Source organism: Apium graveolens, chromosome 8 (genome assembly GCF_009905375.1).
Source record: "Apium graveolens cultivar Ventura chromosome 8, ASM990537v1, whole genome shotgun sequence".
Classification (NCBI taxonomy): domain Eukaryota; kingdom Viridiplantae; phylum Streptophyta; class Magnoliopsida; order Apiales; family Apiaceae; genus Apium; species Apium graveolens.
The window spans coordinates 167,579,042-167,603,906 of record NC_133654.1 but is presented as its reverse complement, the minus strand read 5'-3'; the positions used below and the strand labels follow the sequence as shown (position 1 = coordinate 167,603,906).

General features: G+C 32.1%; 3 protein-coding genes across 4 annotated transcripts; 2 read left to right on the top strand and 1 right to left on the bottom strand.

The window, feature by feature from the left end:
• LOC141677217 (uncharacterized) lies at positions 1–3,711 on the top strand. The gene is made up of 2 exons (XM_074483035.1): positions 1–138; positions 3,270–3,711. Exon 2 carries the CDS (start codon positions 3,298–3,300, stop codon positions 3,490–3,492), a length of 195 nt encoding a protein of 64 aa, XP_074339136.1. The 5' UTR covers positions 1–138; positions 3,270–3,297; the 3' UTR covers positions 3,493–3,711.
• A 4,459-nt stretch (positions 3,712–8,170) lies between these two features.
• On the top strand, positions 8,171–10,598 carry LOC141680129 (protein FAR1-RELATED SEQUENCE 5-like). The gene is made up of 3 exons (XM_074486437.1): positions 8,171–8,283; positions 8,386–9,399; positions 10,484–10,598. The coding sequence occupies exons 1-3, from the start codon at positions 8,171–8,173 to the stop codon at positions 10,596–10,598; spliced, it is 1,242 nt and encodes a 413-aa protein (XP_074342538.1).
• Positions 10,599–11,531: 933 nt separating this feature from the next.
• LOC141676899 (uncharacterized) lies at positions 11,532–17,784 on the bottom strand. Of its 2 annotated transcripts, none has more exons than XM_074482622.1 (4): positions 17,595–17,784; positions 17,295–17,432; positions 11,913–12,119; positions 11,532–11,835 (listed from the first exon to the last, which is right to left on the bottom strand). In XM_074482622.1, the coding sequence occupies exons 1-3, from the start codon at positions 17,721–17,723 to the stop codon at positions 11,922–11,924; spliced, it is 465 nt and encodes a 154-aa protein (XP_074338723.1). In that variant the 5' UTR covers positions 17,724–17,784; the 3' UTR covers positions 11,532–11,835; positions 11,913–11,921. The 2 variants fall into 2 exon arrangements, with proteins under 2 accessions (XP_074338723.1, XP_074338722.1); XM_074482621.1 differs by having other exon boundaries at positions 11,532–11,824.
• Between the last annotated feature and the right edge of the window lie 7,081 nt (positions 17,785–24,865).

The window sequence follows — 24,865 nt, the reverse complement described above, 5'->3', positions numbered from 1 at the left end:
GTTGAGGCTCAGTGTTGGCCCAAAACAAAATAAAAGCAAAAGCCCAAATAAGCAAAAATCAAGCAAAGCAAATATTTCAATAATCAAAATTGCAGAGGCGGAGACTTTTCTAGGGTTTTGAAACTTGCACAATTTCAGGTTCATTTCTATCCTCATTCAACTTTAAATTTTTCATATATTTATATATATAGGCTTAATAATTGTCTTAGTTATGCAAATCTCAAATTTGTGTTTATTTCAATGGTTGTCATTAAGTATATACACAATTTGTTGTGTGTAATTCTGTAGTTACATTAGTTACTATAATCCTTTTCATTTGTAATTACAATGGATGTGATCTAGATTATACAGTTTGAGTTTCGACACCATATGAACAGTAATTAAAACAGAACAGCCTGACCTTTCTGTTGATGTCAAATAACTAAAATATCGTAATTTAACACTTTGTTTGCACCTGAAAGAAATTTCGAGATAAGATTCTCCTGATCATCATGAAAAAGGTATTGGGATATATAAAACTGAGCTATCTGCAAGCTCCTTAATCAAACATAATCTTAGGCGGGTGTATTCATTTCAGATTTTAAAGGATTGATAATAATCCATGGATTTTGGAAGATTTTTATTGATTTTAATTGTTCGTGAATTTTGACGGAGTTGATGGAAAAATCTTGCAGAGTATTCAATCAAGATTTTAAAGGATTTTTTTGGATTCTTGAAATTAAGAGGTATTCAATTTGGATTTAAAAACATCCTTTGAAATCTGATGGTATTCAATATAGATTACAAAAAGTCTTTCAATATCTGAGTGTATTCAATTTAGATTTTAAAATCTGGCGGTATTCAATTTGGATTTTTAAAAATCCATCAAAATCTGATGGTATTCAAAAATCTGTAGATTTTTTTTTTTTGAAAAAGTTGTGGATTTTAATGGATTTGTTAGTTCATTTTTAATCCTTTGAAATCTTTTTAAAATACATGAGATTTTGAAGGATTTGTGGAAAACTTCACAAAATCAGTAAAACTATGCAAGAATTTTCCATCAACTCCGTCAAAATCCACGAACAATTAAAATCAATGAAAATCTTCCAAAATCCATGGATTATTCAATCCTTTAAAATCTGAAATTAATACACCCCTTACTGATTTTTTGAAGTTTTCCACAAATCCTTCAAAATCTCATGTATTTTAAAGAGATTTCAAAGGATTAAAAATGAACTAGCAAATCCATTAAAATCCACAACTTTTTCAAATTAAAAATATCTACTGATTTTTGAATACCATTAGATTTTGATGGATTTTTAAAAATCCAAATTGAATACCGACAGATTTCAGTAGACTTTTTAAAATCTAAATTGAATACACTCAGATTTTAAAAGATTTTTTCTAATCTATATTGAATACCATAAGATTTCAATGGACTTTTTTAAATCCAAATTGAATACCTCTTGATTTCAAAAATCCTTTAAAATCTTGATTGAATACACCCCTCTTAATTAGCAAAGGTCTTTTTATTTCCATTTCAACAAATAAAATACATATTTAGTCTTTTTTATCACTACTCGTTATTTCATTCTGATTGCCATTGCTCTGCTCTGTACTAGGTTGAGTCATCTGCCTCTCTTCACATTCTGCGCACACTAATTTTGGATTGCTCCTAATTCGTATTATTCTCATTCAATGTGGATTAGATCACCTTTTTTGTCATTGTCGATGGGAGTTTGTGATTTTTGACCTTTATATGGTCCATATTTCGCTTGGCCTTAGGATTTGTATGTTTCGTGGCAACGCTATTGTGCCTGTTTTTCTATGGTTTATGGATTCTTTAGGCTACATTAGTATGCACCAATGTGTTTGTTGTAAGGGAATGACATTGATTTCTAATGTAAAAGGAACCACAATAATTTGTGCTATAATTCAAAAACCAATTTCTTATTCGAGTATGGGTTGCTTTTCTTACTTACATTGTTTCAGCTGGCTAATTATTGCGAACTTATTTTCCCATCATGTTTCTCGTGGCACTGATCATGTTATAGTCTTACATTTGTATCAATATATGTGTAAGTGTGGTAAAAGCACTCTCTGAAAGGCTATACTGTGCTTCACATTTTATTTAAACAGCTACACATTTATATTTTGTAGTGTTGTTTAAACTAATTAATAAAGTGGTGAGTATCTCTCTGAGCCCTACAGAGAATTAATTTTTCCCTGTTCAGAATTAAGGTTTACTTAAAATAGGTGCTTGGGTATCTATCTTCTATTTCCTGGTCATGGGCCCATTACTTATGTATCTTACATTTAGGCAAGTATAGAACTTTAAATCCGTATGTTCTGTTTGGTTGGGAAGAAATGAATGGTGATGGGAAGAAGAAATACGGAATATATTAGAGGTGTAAGAGAAGAATATGAGGAGAATTAAAGTAACTAAGACGAGGATGCAAATTTCTTATGATGAAAGTTTGTGAGGAGATAATAAGAAAGAATTAGCATTCATTGCAATGTTGGAGATGAGCTTTAGGTAAAAAAAAATTGCACAATATTGAAAAAAAAGTTAATTTTCTTTCTGCAGTTGTGGTCAATGGTTATGAATTAATTTTCCACGGTTAGGAAGAGCGGAAAGTTGGTCGTGGCTAACATTTGCTATTGTCCTGCTGCTTTATATGTCTGTATATATCCTTATCTTAAAATTTCATTTTTTAAATGGAAAATGTCATTGTGTATCTTGAGATGTTATCGTTGGAGTCACATTATCCTTATAGGAGACAACTTACAGTCTGCTCGGATCAGGTTTTGCTTCTGTCTCACAGATTCACTTTGACCATTCTAGTGGCTTTCTTTGCACAAAATGCTTCTATGTTCTTACATGATACAAAAAAAATATGATTTGCGTAAGTTAAGTCTGCTTCACATCTGGTTTACACAACCAAAAACTTTCTTTACCCTTTCCAGTTAGCACTAACATTGTGAGGGGAGCACTGTCACTACTTTCTTTGTGGCCCTGAATTTAGAAAGAAAGAGTGATGAATGAATGTCAGCTGGATTTAGAAAGAAAAAGTGATGAATGAATGTTAGCTGAATTTAGAAAGAAGAAGTGATGAATGAATGTTAGAGGTTCTCCCATGTTCTTTTGTGTTCAAATAGAGAAGTTAAAGGATGATACATTACTTCCTCACATGTGTGCCTTAGCTGACTATAAATTAAAGGAGGTGAATTAAATCGGTAAAGTATCTTGGTTTTTAGATTATGACAATGGCAACTTGTTTTCTATGCAGCTTGAAAGAATTAGAAAAACAGGATCATATGGCTGGGTTTTTAAGCTTTAATAACCTTGCACCAAAGACGAAAAATATAGTTGTTGCTGGAGGACTGACATCATTCGTCTTTGGGGTATACTTTTACACCATGAGAGCTGTTGGAGGTACAGATGAACTTCAGGTAGCTATTGATAAGTTTGAAGCAGAGAAAGGCAAAAGTGAAGCTGAAGTGAAGGCCTGATATCTCTACCACTCAACCAAAAAGAAAAAGGAAAATTGCTTCAGTAGTTTTGTTTAACGCCAGGGAGATTTTAACACACCCTACAGAGTTTAAATAAGTTGCCAACTATTTAGTTGGAGAATGATTATGTAGTATGTACATGTCTGAAGCCCTTTCTGTTTTTGGAGATTTGATGTGATAATTACATGGATATTGTTTGATATATAATCTTTTACATAAGTGTTTGATAATTTTAAAAAACCTTTTTATGTACTGGAAAACCTTACTAAACCAGTATTTGTACCAAGAAATTGACCACTGAAGGCTATAATCTGTTTCTGTCTGAAAACGCCTTGGTCCTTCCTTTATAAAGTTGCTGAACCAATTATTAAAACAAGAATTTCTCTTTGATTAGTATTTTTGGATCAACTAGTAACTAATTAAAACCCGACTTGAATTTGGTTTGTTTAATTGACTTAAAACTTGAGTTAAAAGCATCTCTAACCACATTAGCTAAATGATTAGCCAAATAGCAATTATCTAAAATTTTGTAAACCTACAAGAATATGTACTCCAATGATATTAGTTCTAACGATTAGCTATTTTCAAAAATATTTTTTTTTCTATTTTTCAGGTTCTCATATACATATTTTAAATTATAAACTAATTTTTTTTAATATTTAATCTAATAAAAGTCTAAATAAATATATATATTTAATGAAAAAATGTTGAATATAATTGTAATTTAATAAATATTAAAACTCAAAAGATATAACACATTTAAATATGACAAAAAATAATTAATAAAATCTGTTATATATTATAAAATGTATAGTTCTATTATATTTTATGATATTGAATTTATTACTATTTTTATAAATATGCAATTGTATGTCAAAATAATTAATAAATTTGGTTAATAAGAAAATAATATTTTTATACTAATATTATATAAGCTAAAAATATTAAATATTAAATAAATTTTTTTATCCATATGTATTAAATATAATATAAATATAAGTATGTATGTATAGTTATAGGTTTAAATATGTTAATATAATATAAATATAAGTATGTATATATATAGTTATGGGAATTAATCAGGAGCCAACGTGGGTTGGGGGAGCAGCCAGCCACCCACAGTAATGAAACATTGCGGGAGGAAGCAATGTTTCAATGCGGGTCTTGACTTCCGCAATATTTCATTGCGGGATGTCGCCATGCAGAGGAAATATTGCGCACTCCGCAATATTTCATTGTTGGGTAGACTCCCAATTTTTAATATCCAAACTGCCTCTCTCGTTAGCTTATTCTAATATTTAACTTATTTATATAAGTATAAAAATAATATTAATGTTCAACAGTAATTAATTTTTTAAAATATGTTAACATTAAATATAAGTAGTAGTAATATTTTAGAATATTATCAATTTTAATAATAAATTTATCAATTTTATTTTTTTCTGTACTTTTTTTTTAAATTATTGTATGAATAATTTTAGTTTAAAAAATAATATTATTAATTTTATACTTTTTAGTGAATTGAGTTATTCTAGTTTAAAAAATTTATCAACAGTCAAACTTATTTTTTGTGCAAAACTTATTTTATGTGCCAATATTTAATAAGAATTGACTGGTCGCACACCGTAATGAAACAATGCGGCAGTTTGGACACCCCGCAATGCTTCATTGCGGCAATTTCAACAGTCAAATATTAATAAGAATTGACTGGTCAACAGAGCAGAAGTTTGACGGTCACACCGCAATGAAACAATGCGGCAGTTTGGACACCCCGCAATGCTTCATTGCGGCTATTTCAACAGTCAAATGAATTTTTTCAGCAAAATTTTTTCTGTGCTAAATTTAATTTTGTGAATTTTAAAATTCAGATTTTCACCTATAAATAGTCATGCCTCATCTAATTTTTTTCAACATTCTCTTCTCTATTTTCATTCTACATTTTTTGTTCAACATTATCTTCTCTAATTTCCGAAAAATGGTTTTCTACTATGATTATGACAATAATAAGGTAATTATCGATGGTGTGGCTTATGACGGGCCCGAAGGAGAAGAAGACATGGCAATAGCTCTCCGCCGTATTCAAATGGCGCTTGAGTGCAAGAAAAAAAAGAAAATGAAGCTAAAGAGAAGGCGGAAAAGTCGAAGAAAAAGAAAGACGACGATAAGGGTGATAAAGGCGATTCTTCCAACTCCGTTAAAGTTTGATCATTCTCGTCGACATAAAATGTTATTATGTATTTTTTTTGAAAAAATATTTGAATGTACTCCATTTATGTTTGAATGAAATAAATTATTTAATGTTTTATTTTTCTTGTACTTGTCCAATTTATTTTATCAAGTTTAAATTTTAATAAACAAATATAATGCTAAAATTTGAAAATGTGAAAAACTAAAAAAATGAAAATTTATCGAATTTTCGTTATCTATAAAAAATATAAAAATGGGCACTTTACCTGGATTCTTTCGAAATTGAAAAGGACACGCATGCTTCTAATTTCTCATGTCCACTAATAATCTCTCAATATCTAATTCTTTGTTTAGAGAATTGCATGAAATAATTGATCCGACGTTGATATTATTATTTGGAAACAAACAAGTGGGAACTTGACACAACACTAATTCCCAATTATATATACACTACCATTTTTAGCCTAATTAGCTGGTGTGCTGTGTCAATATGTAAAAATTCTTTTTCAAGAAAAATGTTAATTTCTCAAATTTTATCTTAATATATATATATATATATATATATATATATTAAATTTTCGTAAATATTTTTTAGTTTTAAGAATAAAATTAAATAAAGTCCGGGAATCACGTTAACACTTAACACCACCATTAAAATAAGTTATAATATCATGAATAATTCCCCCCAAAAAAGGATTTTTTGAAAAATACTCAAGTATAAAAATATTTTACAAAATTACTGTCATTTTTTTTAAAAAAAATTAACAAAAATTTTATTTTATTTACAAAAATAATATTTTATTTACAAAAATATTATTTTCCAATTTTTACTTTTTGCAAAAATACGGTTTTTGGAACTCGAATCAACTAGATGCAACATTTAACGAGTTTACAAAAAAATCGATTCAACTAGTTGTATATCTGCTTGATTTTGGTTAATTCCGTATTTTTACAAAAAAAATCATAAGATAATAAAATTGTAAAGTACTTAGAAAAATTAGTATTTTTAAAAATTTCTCTTGAAATTACGCTTAATATTAACACCTCGAAATGATGGAAAGTAAAGTAGATCCTGATCGTCAAAATTTGTATTTTATAACTTACATGTCAAGAAATATCATTTGACATAACTATTATGCAAAATTTTCACAAAACTATGTAAAATAGTTGCATATTATAATTAAGTTACTCTTATAAACATTTATATTTTCAAAATAACATTTAACATATTAAATGAAATATAATAAGTCTAGAAACTATTTTTTATAATTTTTTTTGATTAATTTTCTAATTTTAAAGAAAATAACAAAAATAAACAACCCAACCGCAATGTTTCATTGCGGTGGACACTTCCCCCCGCAATGAAACATTGCTGGGGTACGTTATAAAGTTTTTTTTAAACTACAAATATTTACAGTTGTTGGCTTGGGGGTTTGTACAGTGCCGCAATGTTTCATTGCGGCCATCGCAATGAAACATTGCGGCCGTGCATTTAATGCACACACCTACCTTAAAATGTCTGTATTTTTGAAACATTGTTGTTTTTACTGCTTCTTAACATTCTGCTCAAATTTATTCTTCTGAAAAAAAGGTTAGTATTCAATATCGATGGCTTCTTATTTATTTGATTATTCAAGTTCATCTAGTGATCATAACGATTTTAATTATGTTACCCCCCACACAAAAAAGAGGTTTATCGTAAAATCTTTAATGATGATGAAGTAATAGATGTTGATAGTATTGAAGATAAAGTTAATGATCCGGGGAAGCGAAAAACACATAGTGATGATGATGTTGGTTTCGGTTGGAAGAATCACGATGTTCACGGTGATTCCTATGATAGTAATGATTCTTTTAATGGCGATGATGATGATAAAATTAATGATGAAAATTTTATTGGAAATATGAATGATGTAGTTCCTTATGTTGGTATGATGTTTGATTCATTGGATGAAGCGGAAAGTTTTTATCGAGGTTATGGTCGAAGTATAGGGTTCGAGATAATTATTCGAAGTAGTCATAAGCATTCAAGAAATGGTGGTATATCGTCACGTTTGTATATATGTCGAAAGGGTGGAAGATTGAGCCCAAAACCCTTGGAAGTTGAAGATAGGGCTAAAGGGAAACGACCTCGAGATGTTATTCCTCGAACTTGTTGTCGTGCTCGTATGTGTGTTGCTCACAAAGTAAGCTCAAACAAATGGGAAGTAACCAAGGTCAACCTAGAGCACAATCATGCTATGGTTACATCGGATAAGGTAAATTTCATGCAAAGATCACGCAACATAGATCCGTTTACCCGAAAGTGATGAATTTACTTAGTGAGACGTGTGGTGGTATTGAAAAAAATGGTTTTTCCGCTTAAGACGTACGAAATGTAATACGTGACATTCGAAGACGGGTTTTTAATTCCGATGATGCGGAGTGTGGATTGGTTTTGTTACGAGACTTGCAAAAATAAAGTGATGGCAATTTTTTCTACCGAGTGGATATGGATGAGGAGAATCGGGTTAGGGGTTTGGTGTGGGTTGATCCTCGTTCGCTTAACGCGTACAAGAATTTTGGAGATGTGGTGACTTTCGACTCGACATATCGGACTAATAGGTATGACATGCCTTTTATTCCAATTACGGGAGTGAATCACCACTACCAAAATATTTTGTTTGGATTTGCACTTATAGGGGACGAGAAATAGACTACTTATAGATGGGTTTTGAAGACTTGGTTGGAAGCGGTCGATAACAAGCCACATATTACCATTATTACGGATCAAGACATCGCTTTGAGTAATGCCATTTCCGAGGTTATGCCTAACACCAACCATACATATTGTACGTGGCATATTAGTAGCAAGTTTCCCGAGAAACTATCTACTTTGTATACTCAATACTCGGAGTTCAAGACGGATTTTAATGCATGTATCTACAAGTCATTGTCATCAACGGAATTTGAAGGTAGGTGGGAGGACTTGAAAGAGAAATATGATCTTGAAAATCACAATTGGCTAAATGATATGTATGCGATTAGACGGCAATGGGTTTTTGCTTCCACGAAACAACATTTTGCCGCCGATATGACTACCACCTCAAGGAGCGAGTCCATGAATTCATTTTTTGATGAGTATGTGAAAGCGTCGACCGGTTTGAAAGAATTCATTGAGAATTCACAAAAAACTTTGGAGTCACAATATTTATGGGAGGTTCAAGCCGATTTTGACACCGAGTACAAGGAAAGGAGACTATTCTCTAACTCGTCAATGGAGATACATGCCTCCAAGATATACACAAAAGAGATGTTTAAGCGATTTCAAAAAGAGCTTCAAAAAAGTCAATCTTTTGTTGTGAAAAGCATGAAAGGTTGTGGAGATTATCTTTTAAAGATGTATTTGGTAGAAAAGTCCACCTTGCCGGAGATTAATAGAAGGAATTTTTTTTTGAAGGTTTCCATCGACGGGAGTTATTCTTGTACATGGAAAAAATTTGAACATTCCGGGATGATTTGTAGACACATGATCCGTTACCTTAACAAGAAACAAAAGACGATGATACCGCAAGATCTTGTAACAATGAGGTGGACAATAAACGGAAACAAAGTTGCGGGACCTCTACCGTGTACCCCTCGGATGCTTGGTAATGTTGTAGAATCTCAAACGGCAAGATATAGTGGATTGTGTAAAGCTTTCCAAGGTTTGTCCGTTATTGGTAGTTGCTCCGTTCCGCGGTACAATTACTTGATGAGCGTGATCAAGAGAGAAAAGGAGTATGTGATTAAGTCTTTTCCGGGAGAAGAGAGAGAGAGAGAAAAAAATAAATGAGGACTATGAAAGTGATGATGAAGAAGATGATCCGTTATTAGATCCCCCAAGGTCACAAACAAAAGGACGTCCAAAAGCGGGTAGATTCAAAAGTGGTATCGAGACGTCAAGTTCAAATAAACAATTTCGAAAGTGCAGTTTTTGTGGGGCGAGGGAAGAAGGCCATGATAGAAGAAATTATCCCTCGAGATTATTAGGAAAAAAAGGAAAAAAATGATTGTAATTTCTTATCATGTACTTTGAAATATTAATGAATTTTAATTAAATATTTTCAATGTTGTTAATGTTAGTATTTGTTGTCATTATTAATAATCCCAAAAAAAGAAGTGACTCCAAAAAAAAAATTTGAAAAAAAGTTATTTTTGAAGATTTTTTTTTTCAAAATTAGGCAGAAAGTTTTCTGTAAAACAGAAAAAGTATTATATAAAAAGCTGCTTGATTAAAGGAGATAGCACGAGCTGTTTGATTTCGCTGAAATCGCTTTCAATCGCCCTGTTTTGTGTTTGTTTCTGGATTGGGTCGGGTATAATGGTAGTTTCCGCTTGTGTCTGTGTGTAAAGGAGGACGACTACCGCTATGAATCATTGCGGGTTCCGCAATGAAACATTGCGGGTTCCGCAATGAAACATTGCGGTCGTTGATTTATTTTTATTTGTTATTCGATATAATATTTAATATTATTAAAATTTTCAAATATTCAAATATTTTTCATTTATTATTAAAAAAATTGAATAATTAAAATAAGTAAATATCAAAATATTTTCATTTATTATTATAATATTTATTATTAAATATTTGAATATATTATTTTCATTTTAATGTTTCAATACTTTTAAAATATTAAATATTAAATATAATATTTAATAATACTATAAAAATATTCTATAGTATTTTTTAATATACAGTCTTTAATTAGAAATATTAAGAATAATATTTTATTAAATTAATATTTATGTAGATAAAAGAGTATTGATAAATGAATTAATATAGAAAAAGGGGAAAAAGGGAAATGGAGATGTGGGCCACAGCCGCAATGTTTCATTGGTGGTTCCGCAATGAAACATTGCGGCTGCGGCGAATCTCAGCCTTCCGTTTACAGATTTAACGGTCCTGATTTGGTGGTTGTAAGGGGACCCCTATCCAACTATGGTTGTGAATAGGGGTCCTATAGTTATAGGTTTTAATATGTTGCAAAGGTGACGTGAATGTGATCCCGATATTTTAGATAATTACTAGAGAATCAACAAATATTGAAAATGATGATATCTACAATTTTTGCTAACATAATTGGAGAGATATAATTACCTAATATGTTTCTCATAACTTTTTATTGGAAGAGCTTGGCTTATCCAACAATAACTCCTCAGTTGATAACCAGACTCAACCTCTATACTTCCAAACATCGTCTACGGCAGAAATTCAACCTCACTGTTTCTTAATCATCCTGGTTCCAATTGTGAATAATAACTTTCATTCCTCTACTATTTATTTGAAAAAACTGCAGGAGCACAAGACGGTATTTACAATTTTGGTAACATAAGGTACGACAGGTTTAACATCTTTGCTGTGCAGCCTCCAAAACATACCCAAAGACCAGAAAATTGCTTTTTTCTAGTATAAACACTCTTTTGGGACCAATACCCCATGTTGAGATAAACTTTAGAAGGCCATCCATAAGTTTAGGAGGTGTTGTTTGAAGCAGGGTAAAAGTTGAAGCGATTATTTTATATAATCAAAGCTTTATTTTTAACATCAAATCAATTAATTTGTAAGACAAGAATAATACCATTTTCTGTATCAGACAGAATTACATATATAGGTCATATGAAAACTTTTATTCACTGTAAGATGGCTTCATTTTATTTTGTTTGTGACATAAAAACTAATTTGTGAATAGTTTCTTTATATACACACCTATAAACAATGTAGTACATGAAAGTTTTTGCTCAGTTGTATACAAGTGCACAATCAAAAGCTAATTGCATTTCTTTCTGATCCTAACAAAGCCCAACGCACCCATGTGAAAATGGCCGCACAATAAAATCCTAGTAATCGTATTTCATATTATGATTAACATTTGGTAGCCAGCCATGCTCCCAGGTCGCTTTAAGACAAAGAACATCTCTATGTTATACATACTATGTTTGCTTCTTTTTAGTTTTGCTTCTTTTTAGTTGGCCAAAAAAACATATTTGCTCTTTGATATTGCTAAAGCACAAAAACAAATAACAGACTATACTATAGTTCCCTTTACGCTATCATCATAAATCCTCTTACAAAAAAAATTCACCTAATTCTTGCATTTTCTTGCCACCGGCTTGCATCTCTTGCCTGCAAAGTTACTAAACCCATTTTATGTTAAATTGGTTTACAAAGTCGATTACATAGAGACCATAGATATATCAAGTAAAGAGGTTACCTGACGATTTTACTGACTGCCAGATTGATCGTCGATGGACAGAGAAGTCTTTATTTTTTGAACAAGAAATGGAAGTGAGTTGATGCTTTCCTGGACTGACTGGTCCACACAGGCCTCCAAATCAACAGTGGGGTCTGTACCAGTCTTTTGGAACTTAGCTGTTTCAAATTTATCTCTACAGACCATCAGCGACCGATTTAACTTTTCCTGTACCAAACAACATTGGGTCATATTGTATTTACATAATACACTACAAGGACTCATGCAGTTGCGCCCTTTATGAATTAGTGTCCGAATGTCAAACTCGGCAATATTTTGAAAATATTGCATGTTTTGGGCGAAAATGAAGTATTAAGTGTTATATACACATGTACGAGTGTCAAGTGCAGGTTATGCAATTTACAAATTTAAATCATTGTCCTCCATATAGATACACACACCAGAATATAACAGGAGTGTTTAAGTAATTTAAGATAACATATGTCAACATGCATTTAGTGCAGAAGGTTTTGTTTAAACAGGAAAAAAGAGAGCCTAGGATTCAAACTTGCTTCAAGTCTAAATAAAAAAATAAAAAAATCATGCATGATAAATCACCAGCAAAAACAGTTCCTAGTCACAGCAGAAGACGAACAAGATAGAATTCTCTAATATCGAGTTTATCTCTACTACTACTTAAAACCCTATTTTTAACAATAACAAAACCCTCTCCAATGCCAATAGCTGGTGTATAGAGTAGTTTTTTATCAAGGATACTTGTTAACCGCCTGTCAGACTATCATTTTGGATATTACTGCTACAGAGCAGTATACTCAACTCAGTTGCAGCTATTATGCATTTATGCATAGTTTGGAAATATTCCAGGTCTTAGTACAATGGGCAGATAACCATTATTTACCAGACCCTTTCCAACAAACAATATTTGTCTAGGAAAGATAGTTCTTATCATCATAATTCCTGTCAGACTATCATTTTGGATTACTACTACTTAAAACCCTATTTTTAACAATAACAAAACCCTCTCCAATGCCAATAGCTGGTGTATAGAGTAGTTTTTTATCAAGGATACTTGTCAACCGCCTGTCAGACTATCATTTTGGATATTACTGCTACAGAGCAGTATACTCAACTCAGTTGCAGCTATTATGCATTTATGCATAGTTTGGAAATATTCCAGGTCTTAGTACAATGGGCAGATAACCATTATTTACCAGACCCTTTCCAACAAACAATATTTGTCTAGGAAAGATAGTTCTTATCATCATAATTCCTGTTTCTATAGAACAGCATAACAAAATTTAATTTTAGAAGATAAATTATTAAACAATTTGATGACTACCAAGGACCAACTATGTAAATGGCCAATGTACCTGATCTGTTTCGAGGCGAAATGAATGGAGCATAACAATGTTAGGAGTTGCTAAATATTTAAGGTGTGGTATGTAATTACAAGATTGAGTGGAAAAAACTAAAGCCCAGCCCGAGTTTATTATTTATTAATTTATTAATTTATACTGGAAAAGCTAAGAATAATTACTATAACTTCAAACCTCACTTGTGATCATCTCATCTCTATCGAGAAAGAACCAAAGCAAATAAACATAATTCCCAGCCTATATTTTGATTTGCTCCTGCGTGACCATTATCTAAACAGAACTTAGCACTATCCACATTGTATAAATTTCCTTAATTTTCCAAGTTATATTATACCCTGTGACCCTGAGAATTAGAATTAAGGAATAGGCTCCTGGCAAAAGAAAACTTCCCCATGAAAGGGACTTGATTATTATCTTCCATTCCATGTACACCGAAGTACAGTAACTTAAAGGAGGTTTCTACATACACTTAAACTCCGGTTAGTTGCAATCAAATTATTCAATAAAATGAAAGGAATAGAATGAAAATCGGTGAAAAATTTAAAGATGACAGAAAGGATATAAGAGGAAAGAATGAATATTTAGCATTCGTCCCTAAACTATCAAAATAGGAAATACGCATTCACCTGATGCGTTTACTTTGACTTCCCATATGTAGGATGAGCATACGGCTAAAATATATAGCATATTTTAGTGATGCGTGTGCAGTCTCAGAATGTGTGCTCAGAGTCTACAGTCACAAAATGCGTGGACGATAGTTTATTTGTGACCCGTGTACCGAGAAATGTTATTTCGGGCATTATTGACTAAGAAAGTGAGATAAAGGGCTTTCACCCATTAGTATTGTCATTAAAATGTATTAAATTTACATATTTTTCTATATAACAATTTTGTAATTATTGGTAATTGAATTTCTATTTATCTTTAAAATAGTTTATAAATTTTTAATTAATCTTTATGATAGTTACAATATACTTTTTTTAAATAGCAAATACGAATATTCATGATTTTTTATGTAGTATCTCTATAATAGTTTGTAACATCTTTTTTATATATAATTATCTTTGTACGGATCGTCATTAAATAAAATATTTTTATTTAATTGGAAAATAATTTATATAAAATTAAGTATATGTAACTGGAAGTTACATAATGATAACCAAACACAAACTTTTGATAAACCCAGAAACTTTAAGCTGTAATTTAGTTTCAACAAACTTTAAGTTCCCTAAGTAACTATCAAACTTGATAAGCAAATAGGCCTTAAATAAACATACTAGTCCCACATTTAAACATATATATAAACAAAATCACCTTCTTTGAGTACGCTTTTAGTGCAGCATAGTTGTTTTGGTTAAACATGTAAAAAGAGAACCTAGGATAAACATAACATAATACATGTCAAGGACGAATCACCAGAAAAATAAAGTACATCCTAATACCTTGTAAATCACGGTAACACTGACAGCTGAATAGGAACAAGACAAAATTCTCTAATATTGAGTTCATCTCAAATAATATACAAAACTCTATTTTTGACAATAATGAACTAAGTTACCCGGACTCTTCAATTTTGCCCTCATACTCGTGTCCATCGGACGTGACATGGGTGTGGGTATGAGATCTGAGTCGGATCCTTCATATGAAAATCAGGCACTTTAACCTTAAGAAATCTAGTTCGGAGGGATGTCTATAGATTACTAGTTTTATGTTATCCTTTTGATTTATGTTATATATAAAAAATTATGTATATGTTTACTTTATGTGGTAAAAGGCACGAATTTACAAATGTAATGTATAAAAAGTAGGTATAATTTTGTTTTTGTGAAGGTTATATGCCGAATCTCCACACCCGTGTCCAATTTTGGATCCATATTCACGAATCCTAATTTTGTAAAAATTAAGAATCTGAAACTTGGATCTGCATCCGTAAACGACACCCGTACCCGAGTCCGGGTAACTTAGATAATGAAACCCTCTATGATGCCAATTGCATGTGTTTAGAGTAGCTTTTTATCAAGAATAGATATTCATTTAAAAAAGCTATGTCAAGATATCATTATGGATTTCAAGATATCATTTTGAATTTTAGCTGCTAAAAGAGAAGTATACTCAGCTGATTGCAGGCATTATACACGAGTAGAAAATGAGGTCGTAGTACAATGGACATGTGACTATACCGAATAAGACCATTTCCAATGAAAAATAATTGTCAAGGAGAGCTATTTCTTATCATCATGATTCTGGTTTCGATGCAAGAGTAATAACAAAGTTTGATTTTTGAAGCCAAAATGCTAACTGATTTGATGACTATCAAGTACTGGCCACATGGACGGCCCAATGTACCTGATCTGTTTCGCGGACAAATATATAGAGCATAACAATGTTAGAAGTTTTATTGAAGGTATGGTATGTAATTCCAGGATTGAGTGAAAAAAAAAGTAAAGCCCAAACTGAATTTAATATTAATTAATTTCTACCGCAATGGCCAAGCAAAAATAACAATAAATCCAATATTTAAGAAAAATTACTTGTGAATTATAAATAACGAGTTATGCGTTATGTCTTATGATCATCTCAATGCTGTCAAGAATGAATAAAACCAAATGAACATAACTCCTAGTCCTACATTTCCATTTGTTCTTGCATAATTGGTATCTGAACGACAAAACTTAACACTATCTATATTCTTGCTTTCAAAATCAAATGTTTCGTTTTTCAGTTTATAATATAAACTTTATATACACTAGCTTAAAACCCGTGCATCCCATGAGTTCCGTTAATATTTATATTTTATATGATTTTATTGAAATTCTAATATAAATAATTAAATACGTAAATTAATAACAATATAGTTATAATTATATCGTGTATAACTTTAAGTTAAATCATATAGTATAGTATAAAATAGTATATGGTTGATGAGATTTGAACCATTAACCTTATTTATAAATAATAATTAAATGTTTGATGTTGGCGGGGGTGTTGGGGGATTCGAACCTGTGAACTTGGTTAGTGTATTTTTTATAAATATTAATATAAACGTTTTTTGTTGGCAGGATTCGAACCTAGAAATTTATTTGTTATTTTATAAATAATAATATAAATATTTGTTGTTGGCGGGATTCGAACCTGTAAGCTTGGTTGGTGTATTTTTTTTTAGTATTCGGATCTAACGGTTATGATCATTTGGTTAAGAGATCTGACGGTTGTGATCGAAAGGGATAACCAAAAACAGGGTTAACCAAACTACAAATTATACCCTGTTCGGTTATTATAGTTTAGTATAGATTTGACCCTAAGGGCAAGGAATAGGCTCCTGGAAAAAGACTCCTTCCAGATGACAAGGCTTTGATTATTTGCTTCCATGTACCCCAAATTACAGTAACTTGAAGGGAGTGTCTACATAGTATTTACTCTTAAACTCTGGTTAATTAAAATCAAATTAATCAATCAATGGAGGAAGGATTAGGTGAAAGCTTAAAGATGAAAGAAATTATATAAGAGGGAAGATTGAACAATAAATGAGAGAGTGAAAATTTGGCATTCATCCGTAAACTTTGTGACAATGAGCTCTAGCTAATTGAAATGTACCTACAATAAAGTACAAATTTCATTTCATTCATTCCGCTAGATAAAGCATTGGCTTTCTCAGAGCACGGTTCAAGTGTATCTGACAAACTGCATTCAATAAGATACTAAACAAAAGAACCATTTCAAATAGACGAGATATGTCACAATTACCCCATTCTACCCTACGTGATCAGTGATCAGTACACATGCACTACACGAAAGAGAACAAAATTCACAAACAAATTTAACCAATCTTTAATAAAATTATAAACAATTTAGCATTAAGGTGACACTGAACCAAAATATCTTAAAAAACATTAACCAATCACACTCCACAAGAGCATACTTGACTAAAATTAAGGAAACAAAGAAAAAATATGTACAACATATTTTAGGCAGTGATAAACGTATAGTTTGTTGGGAAGATAAAGACCTGAAAGCTAGCCATCTCGTCCTCAACGAAATGGTGAGCAGTAAGTACAGGCACACTGCAGTTTTCGGTACACATACCGATGTCTTCCTGTGTTCTCCTCCTGTCAAAACATTCATAGGCACACTTGAAGTAGGCTTTCTGCAGATACAAAACATAACACATAAGCACAGAGGGAGGGGGGGGGAGGGGGAGAGGGGGAGAGCGAGAGAGAGAGGGGGGGAGAGCGAGAGAGAGAGAGAGGGGGAGAGAGAGAGAGAGAGAGAGAGAGAGAGATGGGGAGAGAGAGATGGGGTATGATACCTGGAGAGTGAAATTGACATGGTCATGAACCTGGGAAAGTTGGGATTGAACAGCAGAGTTAACTTGGTCAAGCTTGTGTTTCAATCTCTCTTGCATTAATCGTTCTTGCGCCGCTGCTCTGTGATCCATCTCCCCTCTCTATCTCTCTCTTAAAAATTTATTATACAATTTGTTCATCTAATTGATAACAAACAAATGTGATGTTTGTTTCGTGGTATTAAGTTGGGATATAATTATAATTTTTTGAATTTTTCAACCTCATATTTATTTTTTAAAATAAAGAAGGGTTATTTAACGATTATAATCCTTTAAATTATGATATTTCATATCAAGCCCGGCCCGGCCTAATCCCAGCCTGGTCTCGGCCCGGGCTTAGGGCCTCGATAGGCCCTATATTTTTAACTATAAATTTAAACAATACTTTGAACATATACATGTATTCGTGATTAATAATACTATTTCTATACTTTATTGCAGGATTAATAAAAAAAGATATAGTAAGTACATTATATATATTTGGATAACATTGATAAAACATATTATTTTATGAAAATATTTATTTTTTGCCGAACTTAAATTTTTTCAACGAAGTAATGTTTTCATAAAACATTTCATGCAAACTAATACATTTTTACGATGATCTAACTGCTAACATATCTTCGGAATCTCTCATAAAACTCGATCCGAATTGTATTAGAAAAAAGCCTGACCCGATCCGATCCGGCCCGAAAAAGGGCCTGGTAAGGCCCGCCTCGAGGGCCCAAACGGGCTCTGACAATTTTGGAAAACCCGGCCCGGCCTGGCCCGGTCAAAATCAAAACCCGAAAATTCTGGCCCGGTCAAAGCCCAGGTTTTTCAAGGTCCGGTCAAAATCCGGCTCAGTGGGTCTTTTGTACATATTTAGTTGGAGCAGAGGATAAGATATAATCCCCTCTAATACTTGGTGGTAATACTTGGTGGGAGGGGGTATTATTTTATTCCCTATTACAAGTCATTTTTTAAGGGATTATAATCCCTTCGTTGTAATCCCATTTAAAACAAACATAGGATTGGAAAATTTAAAAGGATAAAAATTTAAAGAATTATACCAATCCTACACTTAAAATAAACAGGTTTTCAACATGAAAATGAGCTCATATAAATAAACGATCTGAGCCGAACTTTTTGTATGTTCGGTTCGGACTCGGCTCGAACTATGTAACTCAACTCGGCCTGGATAAAGTTAATATGTATTACAAATAATAAATCATTAATGATCACTTAAATATTTATATTAGTACATTTTTTCATCATTTATTAATAATTTAATTATTTTAGAATTTTTATTTATTTTTCTGAATTTAGCACTTAATTTTTTCGTAAATAAACTATCAAATTGTTATCATGATATATTTATCTCCAAATCTACATATTTCATAAATACCATTAAATAACTTACGATAAATTTAAGTAAAATATCAAAATATAATACATTTATAAAGTAATGTACACTTTATAAAGTTACGAATGTACGATTTATAAAGTAATGTACGATTTATAAAGTTACGAATGTCTCAATAATTAAAAATAAAATTGGACATATTCTTAAAAGTCGTCTCGAAAAATAAAATGGTATAGATTAAGAAAATAAGTGTAGAGTATAAGTGTGCATAAATAATATTAAGTTAAGACTAGTAGTTGATCTCGATACAACTTGTATTATTATAAATTATAATAAGGTTATTCGATTAAAAAATATATGCAACTATTGGTGGACAACTCGACTCGACTAGAGTTTGGCTCAGCTCGGTTGTTCATGAACAAACTCGTGTTCGGCTCGGACTTGGCTCGTTTATAAACAAGGATAAACGAGCTGAGCTTGAACATCATTTTCAGCTCGGTTATTAAACTAAATTCGGCTCATTTTAAAAAACAATTAAGCCCAGCTCGGCTCAGACACAACTCGGCTTGGCTCTGTTCGTTTGCAGCTCTACTAAAAACGAAACCCGAAACCGGAAAGAAAAATAGCCCTTAATCTCATGGAGCAAATGTTCCAAAATATCACAATTTAGCACGCAAAAACGCAAATAAGTGATGTGCGTTATCACTCAATCATAAAACAACTACAATTTTCTTTATTAGGCATTGCAGTTGTGCTGTGAAAATTTTTAAGACACGCATTACAACTATGTGTTTATGTATTATGCACGCTGTTTAAGATGCATTTTCACAAAAAAAAACTAAAATATTTTTCCCCATAAAAAAGGTTATATTTTTAAAAATTAGTAAAAACGTAATATATAATTGCGTTTTTGAAAAACACATATAAAAATACATTTTTGAGTGATAGAAAGGGTCGTATTTCAGCACCTGCGAGATTTTGACATTTCTTTCGAAATTGTGTTACTGAGAGCCATTACCCAAATAATAAGGAAAGCTCTCTCTCCCTCTCCCTCTCTCATGAGGGTCAATTGCCCCCACCTCCCTCAAACCTTAGCCGCCCTATCTCCTTTTCCACCTTTATACCCATCCTCATCTCCATCTTCTTCTTTTGTTTACTTTTTCTTCAATAAAATCGAGATTTGTTCCACAAAACTCGAAAAATTCATTGGAGTTTTTCACTTTAATTTTCAGATCTACTAAAGTAATAAAATTCATTTTTTGGATTTAAAATCTCTGGTCTAACAACGTATTAAAATTTGGTGTTATTCCGAGATTTTTGAATTTTGGGTTTTTTTCATTTTGTTCTGTTCAAGTTATTATCTGTGTGTTTGATTGTCTCATTTTATGCGATATGTCTCGCTTTGTGTGATGTGGTGGTTGTGTTGAAAATGAATTTGACGATTGTTACGTGTTAGGTCACACAACACTGTAGAAGGGGGTTGAATACAGTGTAGAATACAATCAAATCGATTTCGAACACAAGTAACAATAAACAGATATATTCGATATAATAAACTCTGTTACAATGGAACTGTTCTCTCTCAGTGATGAACAAATATCACGAGAGCTGCTAGGTTACAATGTATGATCTTCTCGATAATGATAACACATATAGTGTAAACCTATGTCTATGTTTATATAGTACACAACTACAAGATAACTTCTAATTGATATGGAATATAATTCTGTCTCCTAAAATATATCAATAAGATATCTTATACAATTCTTTAAGTCCTCTAACTCTTTCCATGCATATCTCCTTTTTGTATTAGTCTCGATCTTCTTTCCTGTAAATCAGCTTCCTTCCTTAACTGTTAGTCCTCCAGTACTTAAGTTCCGATATCCATCTTCTGATATCTATTTTCTGATAATCTAAGTCCTGATATCCTTAAGTTCTGACTTCCAGTAAATACTGATTCCAGTAAGTACTGATATTTCCTGTTTGTTAAGATCTAAAAACTAAACATGAAATATATTAGAAATGACATCTCAAATATATCTACCAATCTCTCCCAACTTGTAAATTGTGCAAAATATACAAGTTAATAGATTTGATGATGTCAAAAATATTTAAGTTCAAATGCAATAAGAGTTTAATAAGACTATTAACGATAACTTACAGTCCTTTTAGCTTTACCAACTTCACTGGATCAATCTAAATCCATAATGATTCTTAACAAAATCTCTTACCAGCTTGTCTTCATCTTTCCTCAGAATTTCAACTAACTATGCTTTGACTTGCATCAGTTCTTCATCTTTACTATCACCAATATGATAAATGGCTATTTTGAGAGCTTGAATTGATGTTCTTTCAAGTCCATCACCAATTCTGATAACTCTAGGATGTGAAGATTTTTCATTATAACATAAGCATTTTCCTTTCAGGATAACTTCCACCTTAGCAGAATTCTTTAGCATAGAAATTTCTCTTCCATCATCTTTAGTAATCATTGGTATATACTGAGAAGTCTCTGTACCAGAGATTCTAAATAGATCTCTTATAGCCTTCAAAATGTATTCTGACCATCTTCTTGTAACATCAGATTTTACTTCCAGAAGATAGTGAATATGTTGAAGTTCTCTGACAGACTTCTTTAGCACATCAGTATCAGCTAGTCTGTAAGTTAATCCATCATAGAGAAATAAAATCAATTTCTCCTTTAGATTTTCCTTATCATGAGCATCTATCACGATTTAAGCAGATAACACCTTGTCAAGGTGCTTTTATTTGATTTGTTCATATGATTTGTCTGTCAACATGAAAGGATCTCTTAGAGTAACTTCTACTCCTGTTTGTATTTTCTCTTCATCAGAACCTAATCCAGCTTTATCTCTAGGTTGCTTGGATCTCAACCCAAATGTTGCGAGTTGATTCATCAAGAGATTGGATTTTGGTTCAACTGGAGTAGCTTTCTTCCATAATAGCTTCTTCTTATCAGCAATTATCATCTTTTCCAAATTAACTTGATCAGAATTTGTTGTTTCTTCTGTAGCTTGCTGTTCTTCATTCTGAACAACTTGAGCACTGTTAGAGATTGTTTTAGATTCTTCAATTATCTTTCTTTTCTTCATAATTTGAACAGTTTCATCTTCTATCAAATCATCATCATGCATTGTAGTTTGATAGACTGGAATGAAATAACTTATCTTTTTCTCAATCTTTAAAGGTTCACCAACCTTTTCTTTCCCTTTTGACTTAGGATCAATCTCAGTTTGTGATCTAGTCTTGGACTTTGAAGTCTCAGAATTTGACTTTTCCCTGATCACAATGCCTTTTTCCTTAGGCCTTGGAGGTTTCTTTGAATCAGAAGCTTTAGACTTAAGATTTGTCTTCTCAGCAGCAAATCTAGCTTCTTCCTCCTTGTGAGTTTCCAAATCCATTCCTGGATTTTATTTCAGAAATAATCTTCTATCTATCTCCTCATCAAGTGTCTGGATTTTAGGATTTTTGTAATAAACAGTAGTCTGCTTCCCCTTTAGCTTCAGAGTTTGTAAAAACTTCTGAGAGTCTTTAGATCCTGACCGAATCAGAATATCAAAACTTGACATCAGACTTTGTTTATCAGAACTTGACTTCATACTTTTAGCATTCACAGCATCAGAATTTGACTTGTTCTGTGTAGAAGATTTTTCTTGAACTTTTCCTTGACCTCTACTCTTATCAGAGTTTCCCTGGTCATCACTTTTATCATCCTTTTTCTTCAGTATTTCAGTAGGTGAGCATTTGGACTTAACTACCTTCTCCCCCTTTTTGGCATTATCAGGAAGTAAGAGAGAAAGAAGAAGTTCTACTGAAGATTGGATTTCTTCCAATTGAGCTTTCTGAGAAACTTGGTTAGCCAGGACCTCATCAATTTGGGCATGTTGCTTCTCTTGAATCTTCTCAATGGCTTCAATATTCTCAAGAGTAGGTCTGATATATCTATTCTTGTCAAGCTTAAGATGTAGATCTAACTTATCAGCATGTTCCTTTAGTGTATCAACCTTCTCATGAGTAGAAGAATGTAGATCTTGAAGATGTTTGGTAGATAGAGCAGTGATCTTGAGTTGTGTCTTTAAATCAGCATTTATGAGCAACTCATCAGCTTTAGTAATATGCTCTGCCAAAATGTTAGAACTTGGAATGAAATCAGTGTCATTCCACTTCTTGGTCCACTCCACACCTCTGTGAGTATCCTCCCAAGGAATAGGTGCTTCCTTTTCAACAAATTTCTTCACCAATTCTTCCTTTCCCAGAATGGGAACTAGAGTCTCAGCAGAAACACTGTCTTCAGAACTTGAGGAAGACTCATTATGTTCTGACAACACAACAGTGTGTGAAGCAACTGGAGATTCAGGAATAGCTTCATTTAAATTCTGAACATCAGAATTTATCTCCAGAGCTGGTGTGGTTGATATAGATGGTATCTCAACATTTAAAATTGGAAAATGAGTTGGAAATTGCTGAGCTCTCATAGATGGAGCTTCCAGATAAAGAACATTTAGTATATTCAAATTGTGAATATCAATTTCAGAATTTTCAGTTGGTTCTTTAGCATCATCTGTAGCTTTAAAAGGAGAGACAGGAGGGGTTACAACTCCATCAGTAGCAGTGTCTTTGGCTTGAGCTGGAAGGGCTTCAATGATAATTGGTTCTTGTGAGATCAGAGATTCCTGATCCCTTTCCTCAGCTTCTTCAGTATCTTCTGATGGAGCCTTGGCCAAATACCTCATATCTTTCATTTTCTTCAATCTCCTTGCCAATGAAGGAGTTGCTTTAACAGTTTCAGAACTTACAGATTTCTTCTTCAAAGTATCAGAACTTTGAGCTGCAGTTTCTTTCTGAGAAGTAACATTCTCAGCTCCAACTATCACAGGATCTGATGTATGAACCCGTGCTTCAAACTGATTTTGATTATGCAAGTGCTGTTTTAGGATTTATTGGGGATATGATGACAGAAGATAGGAATACTGTCTATTTTGCTTGATTCTGTCAGCTTATCTATAGTTTTTGTTGTGCTGATAAGCCCCAATTAGCTAGTGAATTACTTCCATCATTTAGACTACCTAAAAGAGCTTTTAATGATTTATTATCTACTGATAATATGCTTCAAAGAATTTTAGAGAGAGAGAGAGAGAATAAAAGAGATTGAGAATAGAAAAGTAAGTAAAAGATTAGAAAATCTTTTAACCCCTATATATATACTCTCTTCACTCAACAGTTATATTTTTGAAGCATGGGATACACTTTACACCTGGCAACGTGTGAACAGTCAGTAAACAAGTAAAGCACGAGTTAATGGGCACGTAAAATAAACAATAATTACCGTACACATGCAGTTTTTCAGGACAAACACGTTTACCACTAACCCATAATGATTATGATTATTTTATCTTACTCAAATATATTCTGATTTAAATATGACTGTTTCAGATTTTACCACAATAAGCCCAGTAAAGAAAAATGCCACGTAAGCATCAAGGATTCCATCAGGATTTAATATCAGAACTTAACTTATATCAAATTTTAGCAGTCATCAGAATATGGCTTCTGAACTCAAAAAGTGAATATCTTTTTCTGTGATTCTTCATACAAATACTGACTTGTTTTCTTCAGAGTTTAATCATCAGAACTTCCATCAGAACTTGATCTCAAAATTTATGCAAATGACACTTAACTGTTTGTCAAAAACAACTTAATCACCACAGTAATTTTCATCATTCATATGGAGTGAAAGTGTGTGCATTCAGCAGAATATCAAATAAAGATTAAAGTCTGATAAACCTCAGTACATCTTAGAAATAAGGCATAACTCAGAAAAGTGCTTAAAATCTGTCATCAATCATGAAGTATACTATAGAACAAATTT

What these genes read in the sequence shown, in the direction of transcription:
- LOC141677217 (XM_074483035.1), top strand. Translation starts at nt 3,298, where the DNA reads ATGGCTGGGTTTTTAAGCTTTAATAACCTTGCACCAAAGACGAAAAAT.
- LOC141680129 (XM_074486437.1), top strand. Translation starts at nt 8,171, where the DNA reads ATGGATGAGGAGAATCGGGTTAGGGGTTTGGTGTGGGTTGATCCTCGT. An exon ending in TCGACATATCGGACTAATAG is followed by an intron (nt 8,284 to 8,385) that starts GTATGACATGCC and finishes GACTACTTATAG; the next exon opens with ATGGGTTTTGAAGACTTGGT. An exon ending in GGTAGTTGCTCCGTTCCGCG is followed by an intron (nt 9,400 to 10,483) that starts GTACAATTACTT and finishes GAATTAATATAG; the next exon opens with AAAAAGGGGAAAAAGGGAAA.
- LOC141676899 (XM_074482622.1), bottom strand. Translation starts at nt 17,723, where the DNA reads ATGGATCACAGAGCAGCGGCGCAAGAACGATTAATGCAAGAGAGATTG. An exon ending in ATGTCAATTTCACTCTCCAG is followed by an intron (nt 17,433 to 17,594) that starts GTATCATACCCC and finishes TTGTATCTGCAG; the next exon opens with AAAGCCTACTTCAAGTGTGC. An exon ending in ACGAGATGGCTAGCTTTCAG is followed by an intron (nt 12,120 to 17,294) that starts GTCTTTATCTTC and finishes TGTTTGGTACAG; the next exon opens with GAAAAGTTAAATCGGTCGCT.